The sequence below is a fragment of the Lissotriton vulgaris genome, chromosome 8, assembly GCF_964263255.1.
Source record: "Lissotriton vulgaris chromosome 8, aLisVul1.2, whole genome shotgun sequence".
Lineage (NCBI taxonomy): Eukaryota > Metazoa > Chordata > Amphibia > Caudata > Salamandridae > Lissotriton > Lissotriton vulgaris.
In genome coordinates, this window is record NC_141696.1 from 1227103756 (window position 1) to 1227131424 (window position 27669).

The following is a 27669-nucleotide window of genomic DNA, read 5'->3' on the forward strand; positions in this document are numbered from 1 at the left end:
CACAGCTTTTCCGCGCCAGAAAGGCAGAGCCATAAGAAAAACCAACACTGGTGCCATGAAACTAGTGCCCTGAAAAGGGATGACCTTAACCCTAGATATCGGTTCGCAGAACGGGGAGGATGTGTGAGGACTCTAATACTAACTACTGTTTCTTACAGATATATTGTTACCAAAGGTAAGTAACTTGTGCTTCTGAAAGAAACAGGTTAGTATTAGATTCCTTACCTTAGAATAGATACCCCAGCAATACCAACCCCGGTAGTGGGTCTGCGAACCAATAATTACACCAGAAAATCCTGGAGAACGGAACGGCCGAAATAGCAATCTCTCCGGACTTGGCTGTCCAGGCAGTAGTGTCTTGCGAACGTGTGCAGCAAGGCCCACGTAGCTGCCTGACAGATGTCCTGCAAGGGGACTCCCCGACCCAGGGCAGTAGTAGCCGCCGTGGCCCGAGTCGAATGGGCACGCAGCCCCACAGGAGGCTACTTTTTACCCAGTGAATAACAAGCCTTGATGCACAAAACGACTCATCAAGAAATGGTCCGTTTGTGCACCGCCCGTCCCTTCTTAGCACCCACGTAACCAACAAAGAGTTGGTCATCCACCCGGAATTGGCGTGTGCGATCCAGATACTATGAGAGTGCACATTTTGGGTCTAGTCGGTGGAGCCTCTCTTCCTCTTTCGAGGGATGCGGAGGCAGAAAGAAGGTGGGCAAGGTGATGGGCTGCTTGATGTGGAAGGCTGTGACTACCTTGGGCAGGAAAGAGCGTCGCATCCGCAACACAACTTTGTCCAGATGGACGGAAAGGAGGTTGTGAAGAAAGAGCCTGGAGCTCACTCACTCTCCTGGCAGAGGTGATGGCAACCAGGAATGCAGTTTTAAGCTTGAGGAGACGAAGAGGACAGTTATGAAGTGGCTCGAAGGGAGCGCACATCAGATAAGTCAGAACAAGATTCAAGTCCCACTGAGGCATCATGAAAGGAACAGGGGGAAACATGAGAGATGCCCTTCAAGAACCTATTTACAACTGGGGACTGGAAAAGAGAGGGCTGATCAGGGAGCCTTAAAAAGGCGGAAATGGCAGAGAGGTAGCCCTTATGAGTGCCTAGAGTAGAGCCCTGCTGGGCAAGAGAAAAAAGAAAGAGGAGAACCTCAGAAAGGGGGGCAGAGAGTGGATCCACAGCCTTTGCTGTGCACCATGCCACAAATTTGTTTCAACTGCAGGCATATACCGCTTTTGTGGAGGGACGCCTGGCTGCCAGAATCACATTGCAGACTTCAGGAGGCAAGTCAAATGGCCTCAACTGTCGCCGCTCAATCTCCACGCATGGAGGTGGAGGCTGGACAGGTTCGGGTGGAAGACCGTCCTCTGCTGCTGCGACAGAAGGTCCTCCTGAAGAGGCAGACTAATCGGGGGATCGACTGGCATGCTGCGTAACTCAGGATACCAGTATCTTCATGCCCAGTCCGGAGCCACAAGGTTTGACTTGGGCCCGGTCTCCCTGATCTTCTTAAGCACTCTGAGCAGAAGTGGTATAGGCGTACAACAGACCGCAGCTCCACTCGTGACGAAAAGCGTCTCCGAGCGAGTGCTGCCTTGGAAAATCCAACGTGCAGAACTGATGACATTGCACGTTCTCTTCTGTGGTGAATAGATCTAACCAAGGCTCTCCCCACTGCTGAAAGAGACCTTGCGCCACGTCCGAGTTCAGACGCCATTCGTGATCCATCATGCACCGACGGCTGAATTTGTCCGCCCCGGTGTTCAAGGAACCTGCGAGGTGTTGAACCACCAGGGTCACACCCTGATGTTCCAGCCATTCCCAGAGGCGCAGAGCCTCCTGGCACAGGGTCCATGACCCCACCCCGCCCTCTTTTCTGGAGTACCACATGACGGTGTTGTTGTCCGTGAACACCTGCACTACACTCCCCTGGACAGAGGGGAGGAATGCTTTCAGTGCAAGCCGGATCGCCCGCAGCTCCAGAAGGTTGATGTGCAGCTGGGACTCCAGAGGCCTCTGATCTCCGCCTCTCCCATGTTGCACCCCCAGCCCAGGAGGGACGTGTCCGTAACAATTACGTGCTACGGTTGGGGTAGGGAGAGGGATCTGCCGCTGACCCAATCGCGGTCCGTGAGCCACCACTGCAACTGTCTTGCAGTGTCCTCCGAGATCAAGACATGGTCTGACATGATGCCCTGATCCTGGGCCCACTGAAACTTCAGGTCCCAATGCAGAGCCCGCATCCGCCTCCTGGCATGATGCACCAGAAGGATGCAGGAGGCCATCAGCCCCAGAAGCCGCAGCGTCAACCTGACTGAGACTCGGGATAAAGGCTGAAAGATCGGAATCAGAGCCTGAATATCCGCTGTTCAGGAGGATAAACCGGAAATTGCGCCGAGCCTAGAAGCACCCCGATGAAGAGGAGCTTCTGAGAGGGATACTGGTGTGACTTTGGCACATTGATGGAGAACCCCAGCAGGTGCAGGAGGTTGGCCGTAGTCTGGAAGTGGCTGACGACTGTCTGGGGCGAGCCCGCCTTCAACAACCAGTTGTCGAGATAGGGGAAGACTGACACCCCTAATCTGCGCAGATGAGCTGCGACTAGCGCCATCACTTTCGTGAACACCCGAGGGGCGCTGGTAAGGCCGAAGGGGAGCACGGTAAACTGAAAGTGCTCGTGGCCTACCGTGAACTGCAGGTGGCGCCGGTGGGCCGGCAGGACGGGATGTGAAGATAAGCGTCCTGCAAGTCCAACGCTACCATCCAGTCTCCCGGGTCTAGGGCAGCTAAGACCTGAGCTAGAGTCAGCATCTTGAACTTCTCCTTCCGGAGGATGCCGTTGACGTTCCGCAGGTCCAAGATAGGGTGTAGTCCCACTTTGACCTTCTTAGGAACCAGAAAGTAGTGGGAGTAACAACCACACCCTACTTCTGGCCCAGGAACGCGCTCGATGGCCCTTTGACAAGAGGGCCGTAACTTCTTTGTGCAGAAGTTGCAAGTGATCCCCCGACACATGGTGGTATTGCGGTGGCATGGCTGGAGGGGTCGCCTCGAAGGGGAGGGAGTAGCCCCTTTGGATGATTTGCAGCACCCACCTGTCCGATGTGATGTCGTGCCAGTGGAGGAGGTGATGGCGAACCCTGCTCCCCACTGGCGTTAAATGGTCCTGAAAACTTGGACTGAGGAAGGCTTTTAGGCAGACGCTGCGGGGTGGATGTGGACTGGCCTCGCCGTTGTTCCCTGGCACCACCACAGCGGTTACCACGTCTGCCGCCGCACTGGATGTTAGTCTGCGGCCCGTGGCTGGCAGGACGTGTGGGGGTGCCCCTTCCTTGGCCACAAAAGGAGCGAAAGGCAGCAGTTTGCTGGCGCGGGCCGACAGGCCCAAGGACTTGGCCGTAGCCCTGGAGTCCTTAAAGCGCTCAAGCGCACTGTCTGCCTTGTCGCCAAAGAGGCAACGGCCATCAAACGGCATGTCCATATGGGTGTTCTGGTCATCAGCCGAAAAATGGAAGGACCTCAGCCAGGCGTGGCGGCGAACCGCCACCGTCGTTGCAATACCTAGCGAGTCCGTGGTATCCAGCCCACATCGAATGGAATACCGTGCCGCATCTCGCCCCTCCGCAAGGGCTTGGGCGAGTTTAACCCGGGCCTCCTCCGGGCATTGTGGCACCACATCCGCGATCGTGTCCCACAGAGAGTGGGTATAAAGGCCCAAAAGGCAAGCAGTGTTGACCAACCGCAACCCCAAACTAAGTGAGGAGAACATCTTTTTTCCGTACTGTACATACCTTTTGGATTCCCGATCAGGGGGAGCTGTCGGTAATGCGGTCTGGGAATTAGAGGCCTGGATAACCAGGCTCTCGGGGTGGGGTGGGTGGACAGGAAACTAGGGTCGCCCGGGGCCGGCAGTGGCGTCTGGCCACGTTCCTATCTACAGGGGGACCTGTAGCAGGCCTGGACCAAGTGCCCAACAGAACGTCAGTTAAGGCCTCATTGAACAGCAGTAGAGGCTCCAAAGAGCTTGCCTGCGGTTTGAGGACCTCAGTGAGGAGGCTAGTCCACACGGCCACGGCAGGGAGCTCAAGAGCCAAGGCCTTGGCTGCCCTCGTCAACACCACACTCTCGTGCCAGAGGGTCCTTAGACCCCTCCCAATCCGCCTCGCCCTCCATCTCCTGGTACTCAGGTTGAAATGATGGGGCTGGATCATAGAAGAATTGCTCTTCTCTTGGAATCACGCTGGATAAGGATTTAAAAATGCAAGCACACCAACACTATGGCAAATAAATGCCCAATTCTATCTGAGCTATCTCAGAAACTGAAACCGTTCACACACACTGCTGACCTTAAAACGGCAGTCCAAGCTTTGGTTATCTCAAGGATTGAGTATGGATGCACAGCTATAGCAGGGATTCCTAAGATTTCAAGAGCTCCAGTAAAAGCTTGCCTCAATGCGGCAGCGAGACTCTTAACGGGTACAACATTTTTTTACCACATCACTCCACATCTGAAAGTGTTCAAATTGCTACCATACGAGGCAAGAATTAAGCTAGAGATGGCGTGTATTACACACAAAGCACCACTTTATCTTGCCCAGAAATGTACGATTTCTGGAGGCATTAGATCTTTGAGGGGGTCCGCAGATGTCTTACTGAAACCAGCATTCTTCCGTAAGAAGAGAACTTATGATAGAGCATTCTCGGGAGCTGCACCAAGAATTTGGAATGCGCTTCCAATGAATATTAGAGGAATCGCCTCGGTCTTGTGATTCAAAAAAGAGGCTAAGGCCTTTCTCATGAGTAAATTCCTCCCTTAACTAACTGCAGTCAACTCTTGGCTCCTTGTGAGAACTTAAATCATTTCTGGATCTTCTACTCTGTGCTAGTAGATGCCGGTAAACAGGATGATAGACCTGCTAATCTCAGAGCAAAGTCTCAGGGGCTAGCACAAGTCAGTTGGCTTTCATTGTTTCATACCTATTGGCTACAATCAGCCCTGTTTGGATACTTTTAATTCCATTCGCAAGATTTAGGGACGATGGATATGGAAAGGTGCCTTTATCAAGCCACATGGATATTGGACAAAACTTGTAACAGTGTATTCAGTTGCTGATATCTCGTTTTCTTTAGGAGGGGTATTACATTTTAAATGTAAGTATGTCATGACTTGTACTTGTCACCCGAGTTGTTGCCTAGTAGGACTTAATATATATATTATTTGTAAATGTGTTAACATTGAAGGAAGCTGATTGCTGTTGAATTGTAAAGCGCTCTGACACCCAGGATTGGGTCATATTCGCGCTATAGAAAACACTGAATAAATAAATAAATAGATAGAGGACTCCTTTCCACAGCTATTTGAGGACACACTTTCACTAAGCCATTTCTCTTCTCAACCATTCTATTCACCGTGGGGCATATGAGGCAGTTTGATAATCCACTAGTAGCAAACTTTTCACCTGGAGACAGGAAATTAAAAAGCCACAATATATCCAAACCTAGCTTGCACCACGATTCCCTTCAACAGGGGAATGCTGGAAGGAATAATTACTGCAGGCACTAGGTTTGGAGGGGCTGCACATAAGTCAATGCATTGACTATTAATATATGTTTGCCATTACTTTCCTTTGCCTGTTCAAAATAGCTTCTTTTAGTTATCAATTGTTCATATGGCCCCTGGTAGCATCCACCTTGCCTTTAAAAATTCCAGAAGAAGAGACAATATATTGGCAAAACTAACAACAATTGTTCACTGGAAATACCTTGATACTGCGAAGTTCCATGAACGAGCTGTTCCAGCTGATGCACCCCTGGGTCTGGCACAAGCAAATACCCTCCGGAACATGCTTGGTCAGCCTGAGAAGATGCACAAACGGGTGGAGCTATACAATCTTGTGCTTGCGCATCACAAGATTGCCCATTACCACTGGCAATTTGCTGCAGCATACGGTGTCGGACTAGAGATGTGCTGAGGCGTTGTCTGTGTTCTATGGTACAGAGACATGCCCGGAGGAGTGCGAGTCAGTAAATTAGATCCTCTGCCAGACTTACACCAGCACACGCTTAAACCATTAACTAGGTTTCAATGCTAGCCCTTCAGCCATTAATTGCTTGGTATCACTAACCTCTGCCGGGCATGAACACTTGAAGGTATTTATTTCTTCCTTATTACCACAACTTTGATCAAGTATTCAGAGCTAAAAATAAATGTTTAGGTTCTTAAAATAATGAAACGTTGTTAGAGTGGTTGCTACTTGAAGATCATCCATCGCCAGTCAGGTCAAGTTGTATTTATTTCTCTAACAACGAACAGGCAAAGGACACAGTACAGGTATCTCAGCTCCTCTTCATCCAACTCAAGCCTCTTAGAATCCCCACATCCAAGACTCCTTTTTGACATACTGTGTTCGTTAGAGACAAAATGTAGGCCACAACAGTGGCTTTGCCTGTTACCCCATGCTCTGCTTTCATTTATGATGAGAGGCTGGCAGGACAGCTAAAGGTCACCTAGCCAGTCCTAAAAATACTTTTCCAAATCCTTCCTCATAAGCCTCTTTTGATCTGTTTAAAGACAAATATACTTACAATTAGTTCTACATCATTTTGATGGTTGACTAAATTGGAAATTCATTAGTCTGTTGTGGTCCAGCTGGTAGTCTTCATTTTGCTTGGTCACTAATATGAGATTTTCCAGGTGCCACAATGCAAATTGGTAGGGACAGTTCACAATGAAAAAACTGAAACAAAAATTCCTAAGTTTCACGGACTACTAGGTAGTTAATTTTCTTGTGCAAAATCTGCACATTGTTGTAATTAAGACTTTCATATTTAAACGCTCATCATGTAAATATTTGCCAGTCATTTTCTGCTACGATGATGCATTTTTGTGTCGGAAAAATGTATTTTTTTAATTGTAAGTTAATACACCATACCACTCACCTATTGATTTTATCTACATATCGGTATAATACTGCCCGCTAGCAAGGGAATGATGTTGCAATGAGCCAAATTTAGTTTTTATGTTTAACTAACTGTTTTTTTGTATTTTTTGTTGGCAGGAAAAATAGTCATGGGGTCCCTAAAGAGAAAATACAGCGCATGAAAGAACAGTATGAGCACAATGTCACATTTCACATGGTGCTCCATTCTGATGAACCAAGCACCCGGACAACCGTACCAGAAAGAAAAACACATGGCGCTATGTCAAATGAAAGACGAAACAGACGGGGTCAATTTCATAGTGGATTTTAAAATATCCGACTATTTTGATTCTCTAAGCAATAGAACATGACAAAACTCCAGTAAACAATATTGCTACTAACACCGTGGGTGTGAAGTCACAAGGCAAAATAAGTCATGTGTTTTGCAACAGCTAAAATAAGAAAATCCTTTAGATTGCATTATCTACCGATTTTTTAAAACTTTATTCTCACTGCCCAGTCGAATCACAAATGTAGTTTTCCAGTCTAAACTGTATACACCTATTCTATTTTGCAGTGCCTTTTCACTTGTTTTTAAACTGGAAAAGTCTTAATTATCAAGAATTTTTCATTGTCAAATATTTTTGTACGTTTATAGCTGATCCGGTTTATCATTTTCACTTATGTTTCATTCCATTTTGCGATGCGTTGCACATGCTCAGCTACACAGAAAAGTTATTATGTATTCTTAGCAGTACTGTGTACTGACTAAGACTGTGTAAACCAATAATGTCTCAGGAAATGTTGCTGTGAAGTTATTGTATTGCTTTGTTTACTTAGTCTGTTCTGTGGTTTTTCTTTTGCTTCGTGCAAATGTACTACAGCATTTCGTACAAGGGAAACGTGACCAGACACTACCGTTTTAGCCTATTTAATGACATTCCTGACAGAAGTGGTGACTGGTGTGAGAAGCTTCCTTCACTAGAAAGGGCAACAATGTCAGTGGTTAAGGGTGGCCATCTTAGTAAGAAAACCCTGTACGAGACTGCCAATACCGTTTCGCTTAGTTCTTTCATTGTTCAGTTCATTTAATTACGCTTAACGTTTTACTATAGTGCATCAATTTTCATGAGCATTCGAATAATTTTTTAGGAGAAAAATGATATAATGCAAATTGTACTTTCTGTAAAAATGTAATTTTTGTATGGATGCATATGGGTAGTTTTTTTTAAAAAAACGTAAGAAAAAAAAATAGGAAGGGCACAGCTAAGAAGCATAACATGCACACAAGTACTACTCTGTGCGCTACGATATTCTTAATACACTTTATTTACACTAAACACATATTTCAGTACATAAAGTTGTAAAATCTCGAATTTTCAAGTGATAAAACAGATCTGTTTAGATATTTAAAGTTTTGTCCACATATCATCTTTCATAAATTATGTTTCAGTACAGATATGAAAATAGAACAGTGCTATGCTTCATATACATTTATCTACAATATAATAAAACCTTTTTAACAAAGTAGAATATTTACATTTTGCTTTAGTAACATTTTCTTTTTCTTCTTTTCAGTTTTCTTTGGTATGATACAGGCTGGGTTACGTTTAGTTTCTTCTCATCATCTTCAGTCTCCTGTCTCACATCAATCACAGCATCAGTGCCGATGCCTATAACTGACTGGTGGCAATCTTTTTTTATTTCAGCATCACTAAGCAGATCATTTGAGCTTTCACCCAAAATACACATCTTTTTTTCTTCATCCATACCACATAAAAGTGCCTGGGTATTTATCATTGCAAGTTCTTCATCTGCTACCCATCCTTCCTCCGGTTTAGAATTAGTATTACATTTCTGGAGAGATCTGGCACCAATTGATTTGCAGTTTTTCCCCCTGATTATACTGGAGTGTGGAGGACCACTACTTCTTGGTGGTCTAAATGCTTTTTGCAGAGATGGAGAAACCATTGCTTGGCCTGGAGAAACTGGGGGTGGAGAAGGTATGCGGCAGAGGAAATGTATTGCTTTTTTCTTTTTGCTGTCCTTACAAGAATCAAGTTCATTCTTATCCCTGCAACTAACCTGTGGTGTGATACTTGCAGACACTGGGGTCACAGACAATTTCCGTTCAGGTGTGAACATAGACAAAGATGCTCTTAACAACTGTGTTTTGTCATCTGAAGGTGTCTATGTAAAAAAAAAATAATAATAAGATAGAATGTTAGTTGTTCACAAAAAAGTTACAAATGGAGACGCACGATTGTAAATATTCAGATGTAAAGAACAAGCTACTTACCTTTGGTAATGCTTTTTCTCGTGGATCTCACTTTAAATTCCTCAACTTCTCCAAGCACCTGACTGAATCCAGAAAAGAAAAAATGCTCCTGAATACCAACAGGTGGGGGTCCTATGGCTCCAGAGGTGATGGAGCGAAGCCACATACAAGCACCACCTCTGCGCACTGACGTACAAGTTACTTACCTTTGGTATCGATGTATCTGGTAGAAACTATTTTAGCCACAGATTCCTTAACGTAGAACTATCCCCAGGCGTAAGACTGGATCTGGAAAATTTTCTTTGCCACAGCATCTCTGCGCGCCGGGGGGGGGGTGGTGGTGGGGGGGGGGGGGGGCGCAGGCAGGCAATGAAAAGGGGAGAAGAGCATGAGTAGGCCCCACACTGGAAGACCAGGGTGCAGGGACGCAGAAGCACCCATGAAACCACCAACCAATCACCAGAAAGGAAGGAGTGGATTAAACAAACAGAACGAGCATCCCACTAGAGAGGAAGTGAAAGAGGGCACTCGCAGAAGGCAAAACCACCCGGAGGCAGGCGAGTGCAGAAGACCAAGCTGAAGGTCCTCACAGAACGTGGAGGAAGGGCGGGTTGTGAAGGAATCTGTGGCTAGAATCGTCTCTACCAGATACATCGTTACCGAAGGTAAGTAACTTGTACAGCTGATAGAGACTACTAGCTGTAGATTCCTTAACGTAGCATAGATACCCTAGACATACCCAGAGGGGAGGAGGGTCTGCGAGAGAGCCCTACCAGGGTGGAAGAACACAGGGCCCCAACAGGGGATGTGTCATTGGGACCGGAAGGAAGGTCCACCCCCCCACCAAGCAGAAAAAAGCAATAACGAGGCGAAGGGAGGCCATGATACCCCAAGCCCATCCAAGGTACAAGGGACATCCGCCAGAAAGCCCGGGAGGGACAGACAACGCCAGAGGAGTACCGAGGAAGAAAGAACCACCCCGAAACTCCAAGTAGACGAGGTAGAAATTGAGGCAGAGCCCTGCACAGGAGAACAAACACAGTGAAGGGGACAGCTGAACCGGCCTCAGCCTCGAGCCAGCGGACAAGGCAAGGATGGCTCCACAGTCAAGAAAGGCAGGCATGAGAAGAAAGACGCAATCTCGCAAGGCTCCAGCAGAACAAGAGGCAGAAGCATAAGGGCACATGCCAAAACCCCGGCTGCTGACCAGAAAGAGCAGGCGTGGGCAGCCGGCAGCTGGCAAGTACAATGAAGCCGAGCACCCAGACCAAGCTGAGCGCAAGACGAAAGCAAAGACAAGGAAAATCCAGAACAACCCCTAAAGGAAGACCGTTTCAGACAAAAAACGACCCACGAAAAAGTGGGATCAGCCAATAGAGAAGAAGAAAAATACGTAGGATGGACTAAAGCCGTCAAACAGAACACAGGAAAATACCAGCACAACACGGCAGACGGCATGCCAAAGCTGATCCAGCGATGTAGCGGATACTGAAAGTGACAGAACCTGGAGCAACACAAACAGCGCAAGCTATGCCCAGACAAAGATCAAAGAAACAGCATCAGCGGTATACAGCGATGCCAGGAAAGGTGAGGAACCAGCGAAGGGAAGTTCACACCCTCCCAGCGTAGTACAGAGCTATACAAAAGCTACAAGTACCCCACTTAGGTTATGACGCGTCCCAAAGAAAACATGGGAACCAATCTTAGGGAAAAAAAAATCTTGCATCAGAGAACATGAACTGAATGACCTGCGGTTAGAACCAGACGACTTAACAATCAGCCAAAAAATACACAATTGCCGGAAGGGCTGTACCAGCAGCCAACAGTAGAGAGTGGGCCAACTTAGGGACCCCGAAGGCACGTCAAACCAAACAGAACACACAAACGGGCCAATCAAAACAGCAGATTCCAGGAAAAAGATGGGATAACGCCTCCCATCAAGCCAAAGAAGATCAACAAGCCAAGCTTACGGAGGGGGAGGAGGATGGAGCCCCGCAAGGAGACGTTGAATGGCAGAGTCCGCGTGGGTGTTAAACAAAAGAACCCTATCAAAGGGCAGGTCAACCAGAGGCTCCCTAATATTCTCAGGAAAAACACCATCCCGCAACCAAGCATGGCAACGGGGGCCACAGAAGTGGCGATAGCACGGCCGAGAGTATCAGCAACATCCAAGGCCCCGCGAAGAATAAACGCAGCCTACTCCCGACCGTCCAACACATGGTGCCGTAGATCAGCGCGAGGACCCTCGTGGGAGACATGAGACAGAAGGGACTCCACAGAATCCCACAGGCTGGAGGTAGCCCTGGACAACACACAAAGGGTGTTGAGCTCCCGCAAAGCAGCACTGGAGGAAGCGAAGATGTTTTGCCCCCATGAATCCAACCACCGGGCCTCCTGTGACGGAGGAAACAACACCAAAGGCAAGGAAGGAAAGGCAGTCTGCAGAAGGGCCCTGAGTAGAAAGGTGGAAGGAAAGGCAGACTGGGTCGTGCAGAGCAGGACAGTGGAGGTGTAGGAGCAGCCAAGGTACCAGATCACCCGTGGCAGGACACCCCCAAGCCCACAGAAGAGAGTTGTGGAGCGAAGCTTCGAATGGAAGTAGCTCCTGTCCACTAGAGCCCTGGTGGAGAACTTCCAACAGGTGATCCGTAGGGAATGGGGTGAAGGGGTCACCCATTCGCAGAATGCCAGCAGCCGTGGAAATAGCCCAAATAAAAACAACTCTGGCCTCCGTAGGGGGCCGCGGAGCAGAAAGCAATTCCTCCATGGGCGACGGCTGTAAACTAAGCCGTCCATCCCCAAGTCCAGCTGGTGGAATAAACGGCCAGCCCCTGAATAGTGGGGAATCCACGGATGAGTGGGGAATCTGAGTGGCCCCGGGGAAAGTAAAGAAGCTGGTGGAGCAAGCAACCGCGAGCTGCGGAAGAGAGGGTCCGAGGGTTGAGGCCGCGGGGACGGCAAGGAGCGATCCCTAGAAGACGCCGATGAAAAAGCAACAACGCGGTGTCTCGTCTCCGGAGAAGAAGAGACCAGGAGATGACCAACCTCCGGTAAGGAAGGAACCTCTGGAGACGAGTCGAGGACCCGATGCCGGCACGGCGCCGTGGAGTCCGCCACAGGCGCCAGCTCGACGTCTGTCGGCACCGGAGTGGACATCGGCGGAGCAGAGTCGACCTCCACCATGTGCTCCCTAGGTGAATGGGGCGGGGGCAAAGCCGGGTCGGCTAAGGAACGGCGCCGAAAAGGGGCCGGCTCGACCTCACACGAGGCAGCCGCCTGCATAGAGGATCGAGAGGGACTCAGGAAAGCACCGCAGGTCCCGGCCTCCACCCGCTGGACCGCCAGGACGGGGTAGGAAAGCCTTCAGCGCCAAAAAGACACCGGCTCGGCCTCTAGTGAGACAGCCGCCTGCTCAGAGGACCGAGGGGGGCAACGCCCTGAGTCTTTGTGATCTCCTGAGACTCCACAGGGAGCCCCGTAGGGATTTGCGGTGAGGCAGGGACGCCATGCGTCGACGAGGAGAGCCCCGCAGGATCGCACCTCGATGACCCCACCCTCCTACAACCTGAAGCCGAACCCGTCGGCGCCAGGGTCAAAGCCGCCGTCTACTCTGCGAAAGGCCCGGGATCTGCAGACGTCTCAGGAGGTGGAAGAGGAGCCAAAGAAGCCTGCAGAGCCGCAGCATAGGCTTTCATTTGGGCCCTAGTCGCCCTGACACCAGGGAAGGGCGGGTAGGGTGGAAACCGGCGAGGGCACACGTCCCGAGGGGAACCCGCACCCTCTGCCGAACGAGGACAGGGCCTCGGAGACAAGCTGCAGGACCTACCAGCTGGCGAGCGACGCCCTTGGGGCCGTGGCGAGGGGTGATGCCGCAGTTGGAAACTGCAGCTCCTGGCTTCCAAGGTAGGGGACGGACGCTGGGATGACACCGACCTGGACAAGCGGGCCAACAGCAATTTCATCTGCGCTTCTGCCGGGACTTCCGTTTAAGTGCTGACAAGCGTCGCAGTCTGTAGAGTCATGGTGCTCGCCCAAACACCACATACAGATATAGGGTGAGGGTCTGTCGCCGACATCTAACGTGCACAAGAAGTACACGTCTTGAAGCCCGAGGTCATTTGCACACTGTTCCTCAACACAAAGTGTGAGAAAAGGCCTGAAAACAGGTCGGAGACAAGATTTGGATCAAAAACTGACGTCGGCGCGCCGGGGTGGGGCTTATGCGACTTTGCGGACGTCACGACCGCGGACGACCTCAGGGCGGAGTCAGGTGGAGATGCTGTGGCAAAGAAAAATTTCCAGATCCAGTCTTACGCCTGGGAATACTTCTACATTAAGGAATCTGTGGCTAGTAATCTCTATCAGATATCTGCTTTTTGTCTCTTTCCTTTTTGGTGCCCTCAGATGTAAAGTGTAGAACAATTGTTGGTGGGGAGTAGACTCGGAACGAAATGTCCTGCAGGACCGAGCGAGCAAAGAGCTCTTGCTGGACCTGGCTGTCAAAGCAGTAGTAATCTATAAACCTATGCACCAATGCCCACATCGTAGTCTGGTAAATATAAAAAAAAAAAACAAGCACCCTGTGTCAACTCCTTTGTAGTGGCCTTGACCCTGGCAGAATGGGGTCTCAAGGGGCTACTTTTTAGTCAATGCCTATCAGATCTTGATTCAGAGTACTATCCACCTTGACGGGGTTCTCTTCTTGACGGGGTTCTCTTCAGAACTATCACTGCACATGAGAAGCCTTTGACCATTCATCTGCTCAATGTAAAAACTCAACACCGTACCTAGATTCAGGTTATGCAGCCTCTCCTCTTACAAGAGATGAGGCAGAGTGAAGAATACAGGCAAGGTGATTGGCCAACATGGAAGGATGTCACAACCTTAGTCCTCAACATCATTACTAACTTGACTGGGAAGAAGGTATTGTAGGGCAGATGCGTTGACCGGGCCTTCAGCTCACTTACACTTCAAGGCTATAAGGAAGACTTTTCAGCGTCAAGAGCCTTAGGGAGCAGTTGTGAGGGGCATACATATAAGAATTTCTAGACCAGGTTAAGGTCCCACTGGGGCAACACAGATGGATTGGGAGGAAACGTGTGCAAGATCTTTCATGAAAAGTATCACACCCAGTGGCTTGAACAAGGGCAACTAATCCAACAAAGACAAGCCGACAAGTAGCTTTTCACTGTGCCCACTATGGGCCTTGCTGGGCTAAGGAGAAAATGAACAAAAGAATATTGGCGATTTTAGCTTTCAAATGTCCAGTGTCTGTGCCATCACACCGGGCAACCGATCTGCCCCAGGGTAGATGGACTTTGTAGGAGGGTGTCTACAACAAAGGATAACATCCACCACCTAGATTGGTAGTGCAAAACATTTAACTGCTAGTGTACAATCTCCACATATGGAGGTGTAAATTGTGGAGATTCAGATGCAGAACTCTGGCTTGTTGCTTCTACTGAATGTCCTCCTGAAGCAGAAGCCTGATCTGACTGCAAATGCTCATATGCTCTGGGTACTACACTTCCCAGGCCATGTCGGTGCAATAAAGATGAACAGGGCATGATCTTACAGTATCTTCTTCAGAGCCTGAGATGTATCAGCCTGAAAGCGCTTACTAATGAGTGCCCTGGAGGAAACAACAGTGCTAAAAATTGCTGACACTACATGTGAATACATCTAGCCTTGGCCCACCCCGGTATTTGAAGACACCCAGCACCACCTCAGGATAGAACGGACACTCCTGATCTTCTAGAAGATGCCTGTTTTGTTTTTCCACTCTAGCATTCAGGGATCCTGCCAGGAGGTGGGTGACGGGGAAGATTTCCTGTTGTTCCAGCCACATCCAGAGCCTCCTGACACAGGGCCTCGGAGCCCAATCCAACCGGTAAAGGACCACATGGAGGTTGTGTTGTCCTTGAGAAACTGCGCCACCCAACCTGCACCAAGCTCTCTTTGATAAACACCAGCATGGCTTTGAGGGTCAAGTGGATCGCTCAAAGCTTCAGCTGGTTGATGTGGAGTTGAATTTCCATCGGAGACCATAGGTCTCTGATCTCCAACTCTCCTGGATGACCCACCCCAACCCAGCAGTAATGCATCTGTGACAACTGTGAGCCCTGGGTGGAGGAGGGAAGAACAAGTTACTTACCTTTGTTAACGCTCTTTCTGGTAACTAACTGCAGATTCCTCACCTTATTAATATTCCCCTGGCGTCAGATGAATCGTAAAACTTTTCAGCAGTACTTCTGTGCGCTGGTAGGTGGCACTGTACGGCAGCACACAACATTGTTCTGCTCTAGAATTGACGTGCAGAACCTCATATAAGCGCCACCCATGCTCATATGTCAGCTGCTTTCTAGGCTGTCCACGCCCCAGACACTGAGCACAGGAACATATCGTTTTGACCAGTGTGCAGATCTCTAGGCTTGGTATTTTCTTAGATGGAAATAGAGCCCAATTCACAATAGAGAGGTGGGTGAGTCAGTGAAGAATATGTGATTAGATAGAGTATTCACTAGAAAAGCACTATCAAACGTATGTAACTTGTTTTTCTGATGGATACTTCTAACTGCAGATTCCTCACCTTTTGAATAGACACCAAAGCAGTATCTCCCAGGTGGTGGGTCTGTGAACTGGCTCAAAATCAAAAAGTCCTTTAGGACAGAGCAGGCAAAATGCCTCGCTTGTCGGACCTAGGTGTCATATGAACTAACGTCCTCCTAGCAATCTGGCATAAGTCCAGGACTGGCCCTCCCAATGCCAATGAAGTGGTAGCAGCCTTGGCCCTAGTGGAACAAGCCCACAAGGCCCCTGGGGGCTGCAATTTAGCTAGTGCTTAGCTGTACGTAGCAGATTTGGATGCAGAGAACCATCCAGCGGGAGATGGCCTTTTCTGCACTGCGTTGCCCTTCATCCCAGTGCAGCAAACCAAGGGCTGATTATCCACACAATGTTCCCTGGTATAGTCAATCCTGACACTTGGCTCTTTTAGATCAACGCACACAACAAACAATGGAAGTAGGGTCTAAGGGCGAGTTTACCGACCAACCAGGTACATGCCCCAAAATACAATATTTTCACAACAAAATATACCTGGGGGTCACAAGAAAGAGTCAAAACAGAGTGGATCACAACACCAAAACTACACAAAAGACACCAGTGAGAACGTCATCCATGTTAGTGAATGCAGGCCAAGTCGAGGCTCAAGAGCATATGGAGAAATAGTTCCCATCAGAAGCCACACTGTACCGCCCTCTTTTTCATCATGTGGGTTCTCCTTACCCAGGAGACAAAACGGCCGGTCAGATGTTACCGTGACCGATATATGTGATAAGGGGTGGTGTGTTGAGTACAAAGATTGACGTGGCTACTGAAAAAGCAGTGTTAAGGTGGTAGGAGTGTTAAGTGAGGGAAGGTACAATAAAATTAGGTGATCAGGTGGACAAACAACATTTATTAGTGTCTCCCAATCCCTAAAGTTTAAAAAGCAAGTGTAAGTGCGGGTTTTAAATAATCACCGTACTTAATAGTGGTCAACATGTTTCTGCATTGTATCGAACATAGTTTCAAAATGCATTCTTCAGGACCGTGTATAAAAACACTGCTGCTTAGATTGAAAAATTAAGAACAATATCACCTGAGCTTCAGGTACATACTCAACCGTATACTGTTGCATCGCACGGTATTAGATCCACACAGAAAGACAAACAAAATAGAAAAAGAACATGAAGATGTCATATTTCCATGAATTATATACTGTAATGGGTACACATTCACATGTATAAGGACAAACATTGTCAATTAGCAGACTCACCCAAATATGGTGGTTGATAGGCTTCACCCCACCTGGCTACAGCGCAGGTATGAGGAGCACCGCTCTAAAAACAATTCACAAGTAACATTTTTAGAGCAAAAAATCAAAATTAAAATTAAAATGAGTTTACACGGAGGCAGATTACTCAATAAGTCCTTCAGAATCTACGTTAGTAGAAATGTGGGACGCCCCACCTGTACTGGACTCCATCGGTCCGACAATGACAGACTAAGTTAAAATAAATAGGATCATCGTGAAAACTAGGCGTTTTGAGAGTTGGACTTGCCAGCGCGTTAGTTCGCCGGTCGAATAGATAGACCCCCGTAGTATCAACCTGATCGCTTTAGGGCATCGCGTTTAAATTATGAATTGTCAGCGCGATAAATATCAGGCAACCAAAGTGCGCAATAGGCGTTCCAGCGCGTTAATGCGCTGATCCAGTAATCGAAACCCCAATGGTGGTAGCGCGATCGGTTTAGAGCAGCGCGTTGTCAATTACCAGTCAGGCAGCCAGCGTGCTCATTACAGGCAAGCGCTCGCTTACGGTGTCTCCTGGCAGTCAACTGTACTGTCTGGGGGGGCACCGGCGCTTCTCAAGGAGGTCTGATAAGTGCTTCCTCGTTCCGCACGGCGAGTTGACAGTCACGTGATGTGATCACGTGATGCCGGGCATGCTGGGATATGTAGTCCCAAACATAAAATAGTGCATAATGCGAGCAACCAGGCAGTTTGGTCTGTGCGCAAGTTGTATATACAAAGGATACAAGGAAGTTACCAGTAACATAAGGTAGTGGGGGTGCTATGAGGTAGAACAGAAAACTAGCGAAAACCCGTATAATTGACTACATTAGGGCTCATAGTGAGTAAGATGGCATTGGTTACAGGGACATCCAAGGGATGGGCTCATTTAGTCCCTCTTTATCACTGTTCAGGCGGTACACCCACTTTTGTTCAATTTTGAACAGGAAGCGGCTGATGTCAGTACAAGACAGGGGTATTTGTGGTTGTTGCAGGACGGTCCAACAAAAATCTTCAGGGCCATGTCCCTTTTCCAGAAAGTGTGCGGTGAGACGGGTGGCTTGTTTTCTACACCGCACTGTACTTTTGTGCTCTTGTATCCTCGTCCTGATTTTCCGGGTCGTCATGCCGACGTATCGCAAGGAGCATGGACAAGTTATCAAGTATATGAGATTACTGCTGTTGCAGTTAGTAAATCTTTTTTGTGTCCAAGGGCGATTAGTCCCAATGTCGACCTCAGTAGATTTTCGGGTTTGGGGACAGACAGTACACGCCCCACAGGGATGGTGTCCAGAGACTGGAGGTAGGTCCCACAACGTACCCACTTGCCTAGGTTCTTTGTTTCGTGGGCGCGTATGGACCAATTGATCTTTTAAGTTTTGTCCTCTTTTGAAGGCAAAAATGAGTAGAGCGATGTCATCATTTCCAGTCTTAAGGATAGACCAATGCTTCTTTATGATTTTCTGCACCTGATTCGAGCGAGTATTAAATGTGTTGACAAAGGCAATGCGATTGGTCTTGTCTTTTGGTGGCTGTATCTCCAATAGGGACTCCCTGTTATTGTTGGACGCCCTCTTTTTTGATTGTCGAATGATCTTTTTCGGATAGTTCTTTTCACTCAGTTGGGTTTCCAAGTTCTTAGAGTGAATTTCGAAGGCTTCTTTGCTGGAGCAATTTCTTTGTACCCTGAGAAATTGGCCAAAGGGCAGATTGTCCCTCAGGGCTCGCGGATGGCAACTGTCATACCTCAATAATGCATTTCTAGCCATCGGCTTCCGATAGAGTTCCGATTCAATGCCATTATTGGTTGCATGTAGCCTCAGATCCAAGAAGGCTAAAGATGTTCTACTGTATTCAATGGTGAATTTCAAGTAGGCATTCTTGCTATTCAACCAACCATGGAATAGCACTAGATCTTCTTCTGTGCCCGCCACACCACCAGAATGTCATCTATATATCGTTTCCATATATATAATGATGATAGATATGGGTTGGTGGACGTCAGGACTTCCTGCTGTTCAAAATTATGGACGTAAAGGTTCGCCAGGCTCGGCGCGAAAACACTGCCCATACTAGTCCCGGATGTTTGCAGGTAGATGGTATCCTCGAAGCGAAAGTAGTTCTCTTTCATCGCAATTTCAGCTAGATGCATGATGAAGCTCGTTGGCGTGATGGATTGGTGATCACTCTGTTCCAGTAGAGCACCAACTACCTCCAGAGTCTCGGTTTGTGGAATAGACGTATATAAAGACTCTACGTCAAATGATACCAGGATATCGGTTCTGATGTCGTATTGTATTGTAGGTAGTAGTCTGAGGACATCTTTTGTGTCCTGCAGAAAAGTGGGCATCGCCTTGACCATTGGGTTCAAGAAATGATCAACAAAAGTTGATAGAGGTTCAAGGACTGAGCCGATACCAGAAATAATAGGCCTGCCGGGTGGCGGCCTCTGGGGTTTATGCACTTTGGGAAGACAGTAGAAGTACGGGACTGTAGGATGTTTGGTGATCAGATACTGTCCCTCTTGGGACGTTATCCAACCCTCGCTGGTTGCTTCCTCTACCAGATTGCTGATTTTAGTTTGCAATCTTTCTGTTGGATCTTCTCTCAATGGGAGATATGATTTCTGGTCACTCAGTTGCCGAATACACTCATTTCGGTATGTCTCAGTATCTAAGATGACTGTTGCTCCACCTTTATCAGCAGGCTTGATAATGATCCTGTCGTTAGATGATAATGAACGTAGAGCAAGCTGTTCGTCCTTTGTGAGATTCATGAATGGTCTAGTCTCTATTTCATAGATACGTTTGATATCATTTTCCACTGCCGCTTCAAAAGTCAACACCTTTGGAGGTAGAACAGCGGCGGGTGGATTAAAAGTGGAAGGCTTTTTCAATCCCGTATTGTTATCTTCTGGGACAGTACTAGTGTGTTCTGGTTTAGAAAAGAAGTAGTGCAGTCTTATTTTTCTGAAAAACTTAGCCAGTTCAATTTGGGCTACGAAAGGATCCCCTTTCTGGGTTGCCACGAAACCCAAGCCTTTATTCAAAAGTCGCTCTTCAGTAGGAGAGAGTGTGTGTGAACTAAGGTTCATCACGAGGCTTGTTGGTTGCTGGTCCCTGCAGTGTCCTGTGGGACTTTCTTTCCGCTGCGGAGATCCATTCTCGATTGTTGAGGAGTGTCCGTGTTCCAGTGGCCCTGTGGTGTCGTGGTTCCTTGTCTCCTCCTGCCCCTGCCTCGTCTCGGGCCAAATCCTAAAAAAGGAAAGGACCCTGGAGCATTGGAGGGGGACCAAAAGGACCCATTTGATAACAATACGGGATTGAAAAAGCCTTCCACTTTTAATCCACCCGCCGCTGTTCTACCTCCAAAGGTGTTGACTTTTGAAGCGGCAGTGGAAAATGATATCAAACGTATCTATGAAATAGAGACTAGACCATTCATGAATCTCACAAAGGACGAACAGCTTGCTCTACGTTCATTATCATCTAACGACAGGATCATTATCAAGCCTGCTGATAAAGGTGGAGCAACAGTCATCTTAGATACTGAGACATACCGAAATGAGTGTATTCGGCAACTGAGTGACCAGAAATCATATCTCCCATTGAGAGAAGATCCAACAGAAAGATTGCAAACTAAAATCAGCAATCTGGTAGAGGAAGCAACCAGCGAGGGTTGGATAACGTCCCAAGAGGGACAGTATCTGATCACCAAACATCCTACAGTCCCGTACTTCTACTGTCTTCCCAAAGTGCATAAACCCCAGAGGCCGCCACCCGGCAGGCCTATTATTTCTGGTATCGGCTCGGTCCTTGAACCTCTATCAACTTTTGTTGATCATTTCTTGAACCCAATGGTCAAGGCGATGCCCACTTTTCTGCAGGACACAAAAGATGTCCTCAGACTACTACCTACAATACAATACGACATCAGAACCGATATCCTGGTATCATTTGACGTAGAGTCTTTATATACGTCTATTCCACAAACCGAGACTCTGGAGGTAGTAGGTGCTCTACTGGAACAGAGTGATCACCAATCCATCACGCCAACGAGCTTCATCATGCATCTAGCTGAAATTGCGATGAAAGAGAACTACTTTCGCTTCGAGGATACCATCTACCTGCAAACATCTGGGACTAGTATGGGCAGTGTTTTCGCGCCGAGCCTGGCGAACCTTTACGTCCATAATTTTGAACAGCAGGAAGTCCTGACGTCCACCAACCCATATCTATCATCATTATATATATGGAAACGATATATAGATGACATTCTGGTGGTGTGGCGGGGCACAGAAGAAGATCTAGTGCTATTCCATGGTTGGTTGAATAGCAAGAATGCCTACTTGAAATTCACCATTGAATACAGTAGAACGTCTTTAGCCTTCTTGGATCTGAGGCTACATGCCACCAATAATGGCATTGAATCGGAACTCTATCGGAAGCCGATGGCTAGAAATGCATTATTGAGGTATGACAGTTGCCATCCGCGAGCCCTGAGGGACAATCTGCCCTTTGGCCAATTTCTCAGGGTACAAAGAAATTGCTCCAGCAAAGAAGCCTTCGAAATTCACTCTAAGAACTTGGAAACCCAACTGAGTGAAAAGAACTATCCAAAAAAGATCATTCGACAATCAAAAAAGAGGGCGTCCAACAATAACAGGGAGTCCCTATTGGAGATACAGCCACCAAAAGACAAGACCAATCGCATTGCCTTTGTCAACACATTTAATACTCGCTCGAATCAGGTGCAGAAAATCATAAAGAAGCATTGGTCTATCCTTAAGACTGGAAATGATGACATCGCTCTACCCATTTTTGCCTTCAAAAGAGGACAAAACTTAAAAGATCAATTGGTCCATACGCGCCCACGAAACAAAGAACCTAGGCAAGTGGGTACGTTGTGGGACCTACCTCCAGTCTCTGGACACCATCCCTGTGGGGCGTGTACTGTCTGTCCCCAAACCCGAAAATCTACTGAGGTCGACATTGGGACTAATCGCCCTTGGACACAAAAAAGATTTACTAACTGCAACAGCAGTAATCTCATATACTTGATAACTTGTCCATGCTCCTTGCGATACGTCGGCATGACGACCCGGAAAATCAGGACGAGGATACAAGAGCACAAAAGTACAGTGCGGTGTAGAAAACAAGCCACCCGTCTCACCGCACACTTTCTGGAAAAGGGACATGGCCCTGAAGATTTTTGTTGGACCGTCCTGGAACAACCACAAATACCCCTGTCTTGTACTGACATCAGCCGCTTCCTGTTCAAAATTGAACAAAAGTGGGTGTACCGCCTGAACAGTGATAAAGAGGGACTAAATGAGCCCATCCCTTGGATGTCCCTGTAACCAATGCCATCTTACTCACTATGAGCCCTAATGTAGTCAATTATACGGGTTTTCGCTAGTTTTCTGTTCTACCTCATAGCACCCCCACTACCTTATGTTACTGGTAACTTCCTTGTATCCTTTGTATATACAACTTGCGCACAGACCAAACTGCCTGGTTGCTCGCATTATGCACTATTTTATGTTTGGGACTACATATCCCAGCATGCCCGGCATCACGTGATCACATCACGTGACTGTCAACTCGCCGTGCGGAACGAGGAAGCACTTATCAGACCTCCTTGAGAAGCGCCGGTGCCCCCCCAGACAGTACAGTTGACTGCCAGGAGACACCGACGGACAGGTAAGCGAGCGCTTGCCTGTAATGAGCACGCTGGCTGCCTGACTGGTAATTGACAACGCGCTGCTCTAAACCGATCGCGCCACCACCATTGGGGTTTCGATTACTGGATCAGCGCATTAACGCGCTGGAACGCCTATTGCGCACTTTGGTTGCCTGATATTTATCGCGCTGACAATTCATAATTTAAACGCGATGCCCTAAAGCGATCAGGTTGATACTACGGGGGTCTATCTATTCGACCAGCGAACTAACGCGCTGGCAAGTCCAACTCTCAAAACGCCTAGTTTTCACGACGATCCCATTTATTTTAACTTAGTCTGTCATTGTCGGACCGATGGAGTCCAGTACAGGTGGGGCGTCCCACATTTCTACTAACGTAGATTCTGAAGGACTTATTGAGTAATCTGCCTCCGTGTAAACTCATTTTAATTTTAATTTTGATTTTTTGCTCTAAAAATGTTACTTGTGAATTGTTTTTAGAGCGGTGCTCCTCATACCTGCGCTGTAGCCATGTGGGGTGAAGCCTCTCAACCACCATATTTGGGTGAGTCTGCTAATTGACAATGTTTGTCCTTATACATGTGAATGTGTACCCATTACAGTATATAATTCATGGAAATATGACATCTTCATGTTCTTTTTCTATTTTGTTTGTCTTTCTGTGTGGATCTAATACCGTGCGATGCAACAGTATACGGTTGAGTATGTACCTGAAGCTCAGGTGATATTGTTCTTAATTTTTCAATCTAAGCAGCAGTGTTTTTATACACGGTCCTGAAGAATGCATTTTGAAACTATGTTCGATACAATGCAGAAACATGTTGACCACTATTAAGTACGGTGATTATTTAAAACCCACACTTACACTTGCTTTTTAAACTTTAGGGATTGGGAGACACTAATAAATGTTGTTTGTCCACCTGATCACCTAATTTTATTGTACCTTCCCTCACTTAACACTCCTACCACCTTAACACTGCTTTTTCAGTAGCCACGTCAATCTTTGTACTCAACACACCACCCCTTATCACATATATCGGTCACGGTAACATCTGACCGGCCGTTTTGTCTCCTGGGTAAGGAGAACCCACATGATGAAAAAGAGGGCGGTACAGTGTGGCTTCTGATGGGAACTATTTCTCCATATGCTCTTGAGCCTCGACTTGGCCTGCATTCACTAACATGGATGACGTTCTCACTGGTGTCTTTTGTGTAGTTTTGGTGTTGTGATCCACTCTGTTTTGACTCTTTTAGATCCAGCCAATTGTATTTTTCCTCCTCCTAAGAAGGGCGAGATAGGGCAAAGGATGGTGATAGTTTGCCTGACTTGAAAAGGGGTGAACAGAAAAGAAAAGAAGCTTGTGCACCAGCTTGTCCGAAAAGAATGTTGTGTACGGCGGGTTAATAGAGAGGGCTTGCAGCTCACTCACACATGGTGCTGATATTGCAATGAGGAAATAGGTTGTGAGGATGAGAAGCTAAAATGGACAACTTTGTAGCGGCTCAAAAGGAGTACATATCTGGGATGAGAAGACTAAATTCAAGTCTCACTGAGGCATGATGAAAGGTGTGGGGGGAACAAAAGCTGCTAATCTTTGAATCAACACTTGACAACAGATCATTTAAATGAGAAAGGTTGATCCAGCAAGCTCCAAAAAGCTGAAAGAGCAGATGAGTAACCCTTAACTGTGACCAAAGTAAGTTGTTGTTTGGCTAAGGTCAAAACAAAAAAACTGCTTTTGCGAGAGTTTGGCTTGCAGTGGGTCGATTTGCTTAATACCACACCAAACCACAAACTTGTCCCAAAAGCAGTTGCATACTGATTTTGCGAAGGGACACCATGCAGCCAAGATCACACGTACACATTCACGGAGGCAGATCGGATGCAGGCAACTGTTGCCACCCAATCTCCAAGCATGTAGATTAAGGTTTCAAAGGTTAGTGTGCAGGAACCCTGCCCTACAGCTGCAACAGAAGATCTAACCTAAGTGGCATACTGATTAGTGGACTTATGCTTTTGCCTATGAGATCTGTGTATCACAATTTCTTTGCCCATTCCGGTGCCAACAGGATAATTTCTGTTCAGTCACTCCTGAGCTTCTTCAGAACTCTAAGCTGAAGGCAGAGACGTCTTGGAAAACTCAAATGTGCATGATTGCGGACATTGAGAATTTCTGCAGTGGGTGAACTGACTGAGCCAGAATTCACCCCATTTGTGAAAGAAAACCTGCGCCACCTCCAGATGTAACCACCATTCGTGGTGTGCTAGGTATCAGCGACTGAGTAAGTCTGCTGTGGCGTTTAAAAATCTCACCAGGTGGTGACCCACTAGGAAAGTCCCATTGTAAACCATCCACTCTGAGGTGTAGCGCCTCCTGACTAAGCCCTTGACATCACTCCACCTTGCTTTCTGAAGTACCACACAGTGATGGTGCTGTCCATAAGCACATTTGCTAGCCTTCCATTATTTTGTTGGCAGGAAGATTTTCAATGCCAAGCACATGGCCTGCAACTTCCACAGGTTGATGTGGAGCTGGGCCTTCCTCGTAAATGATCGCCACCTATCCAGATGGATTCCCCAACCCAGAAGTGATGCATATGTCACCACTTTTAGCTCTGGATGGGCTAAGGAGAGGTGTCAGCCGCTGACCCAATCAATAATTATCAGCCACCACAGTAGAATGCTTGTAGTCTCCTCCAAATGTGGACCTGATCGGACAGATCCTTCTAGCGCTATGCCCATCTGAACTTCAGATCTGACTGCAGAGACCACATATGCAATCTGGCATGCTTCACTAGAACTATGCAGGAGGCCAGTTTTCCCAGCAGCCTCAAAGTCATCCTCATTGAGATCCAGGACAAAGGCTGAAACATTGGGCTCAAAGCCCAAATGTCCTGGACGCTTTTTTCGAGGGGAATGGCCCGAAACTGCACTGTGTTCAGAATGGCTCTGATGAACAGGAGCATCTGCGGAGTCAGGTGTGACTTCAGCATGTGGATAGTGAACCTAAATGATGTCAAGAGGCTGACCGCAGCCTGAAATTGAGTAACGACTGCCTGAGGTGAGGCCGCCTTCAGCAGCTGGTGAACAAGGGAGGGCAAAAATGGGACCTCTGTGATCACTGCCATCACTTTTGTGACCACCAGACGGGCAATGGTAAGGCCAAAGGGGAGTACTGCAAACTGAGAATGACCCTGCCCCCAATGAAACAATGATAATATCTATGGGTCAGCAGGACAGGGATGTGGAAAGAATAGTCCTGCAGGTCCAACGCTACCATCCAGACTCCATGGCAGACAAGACCTGAACCAGGGTGAGCATCTTGAATGTGTCTTTTCACAGAAAAGGGATTGAGCATATGAAGGTCAAAACTAGCACACAAAGGCATCTCCATATGCTTTGAAAGGAACACCCAGTGCCTGCTTCGGATGCAGAGACCCTATCTATGGCCCCTTTGGCCAGAATGGCCTGCACTACCTGCTGCAACACGGACATGTGACTCTGTGTCAGTCATTCCGGCGGTGATGGAAGGTAGCGCAGAGTGGAAAGGAATGGAAGAGAGTTACCTCGATGGACAATTTGCAGAACCCACTTGTACGAAGCATTGCCTGCCATCCTGGGAAAAAATGTTGGATCATGCCACAGACTGTGTGCCTGGAAGGATACACTAAATTATTTTTGTGTTCGCTGCAGCTGGAGGGGTGGGTAACTGGGTTGCACGCTGTCCTTGATGTCTATGCAATCTGTTGGATGAGTAGCCTTTCACCACGAAATGGGAAACTTCCTGGGCTGGGTAGATAGCTGGTATTGACAGTATTAGCAGCCCCTAACGCAGTGACTGAGAAGGTGAAAGTGTTGGTGAAACTGTCTCACCAGGACAGACAGGCACAAGATACATGCTGTGGCACTGCTATCTTAATTGCTCAAGATCTGAATCTGCTTTCTCGCCAAAGAGGCAAGAGCTGTTGTAGGTTATGTCCATAAATGAGGACAAAATGCTCCCGCAGAAGCCAGCAGACCAAATCCAGGCGTCTTGCCTAAATGCTACACTGGTGCCTATTGTCTGGCCTAGGGAAATCAGTGGTATCCAGCCAACAGATTATCACAAACTTTGCTAAATCCCAGCCTTCCTGAATGGCCTGAGTAAGAGAAGCCTGAATGTCCTCTGATACAGCAGGCAAAACCTGTGGGCCATTGAATCCCAAAGTGAATAGGAGATGAGGCCTAGGAGACAGCTGATACTGACAGAGCACAAAACATGACTGGTGGAGGAAAACATGCACTTGCCAATGGTCTCAGTGTGCTCTGACTCCAGGTCTGGCAAAATGAGAAAGAAAGTTTTAAGTGTTAATCGTACTGGTAGACGCTTGCTCAACCAAACATTCGAGGGTCAGGTATTGGACCAGAAAAGCATGGTTGCCTGAAGCAGGGCAATAGCATGGAGCAAACTTGGGCCTAGATTTACAAAGCCCTTGCAATGCCATTGAGTGATGCAAGGCAACACAGGGGCTTCAAAGAGATTTACTAAGCCACGCAAAGCCACCTTGCATGGCTCTGCATAGCTTGGTAAATCCAGCGTAAGGCAAGGTGGCGCAAGTTGCATTTTTGCATTACTCTGTGTTGGGAAGGCGTTTCATGGGTGGCGCATGGGTGTTCCCACGCATCCACCCAAAAGTTTTGTTAGCGCATTCCCAGATTTACTAAGATTACTAAGCCTCAGAATGTATCAAAATGCTACGCCTTCTCTTTCCAGAGTCATAACAAAGAGAAGGAAAATGCTACTTACCCAGTAGGCATTTGGTCTTGGCATGTAGAGCTGTAGATTCATATGTTTTTAGCATAGATCGCCATCTGGTATTGGGCCCGGATGTTTGCACCTTGTTTTTCTTCGAAGAAGTATTTGTAGTCACGAAGGAGGAGACTCTTC

At 47.6% G+C, this 27669-nt stretch overlaps 2 protein-coding genes across 2 annotated transcripts in view; one reads left to right on the forward strand and one right to left on the reverse strand.

Moving 5' to 3' along the window:
- The window catches only part of N4BP2L1 (NEDD4 binding protein 2 like 1), a 127024-nt gene extending 118567 nt beyond the window's left edge, over positions 1-8457 (forward strand). The window contains exon 5 of the mRNA XM_086935128.1: positions 7063-8457. Coding sequence (XP_086791254.1) covers positions 7063-7255 — 193 coding nt within the window. The 3' untranslated portion in view covers positions 7256-8457. The remainder of the gene's footprint in view (positions 1-7062) is intronic.
- The window catches only part of BRCA2 (BRCA2 DNA repair associated), a 616646-nt gene continuing 597219 nt past the window's right edge, over positions 8243-27669 (reverse strand). Inside the window, exon 28 of the mRNA XM_086935127.1 lies at positions 8243-9114. Within this exon, the coding sequence (XP_086791253.1) occupies positions 8473-9114 (642 nt within the window). The 3' untranslated portion in view covers positions 8243-8472. The remainder of the gene's footprint in view (positions 9115-27669) is intronic.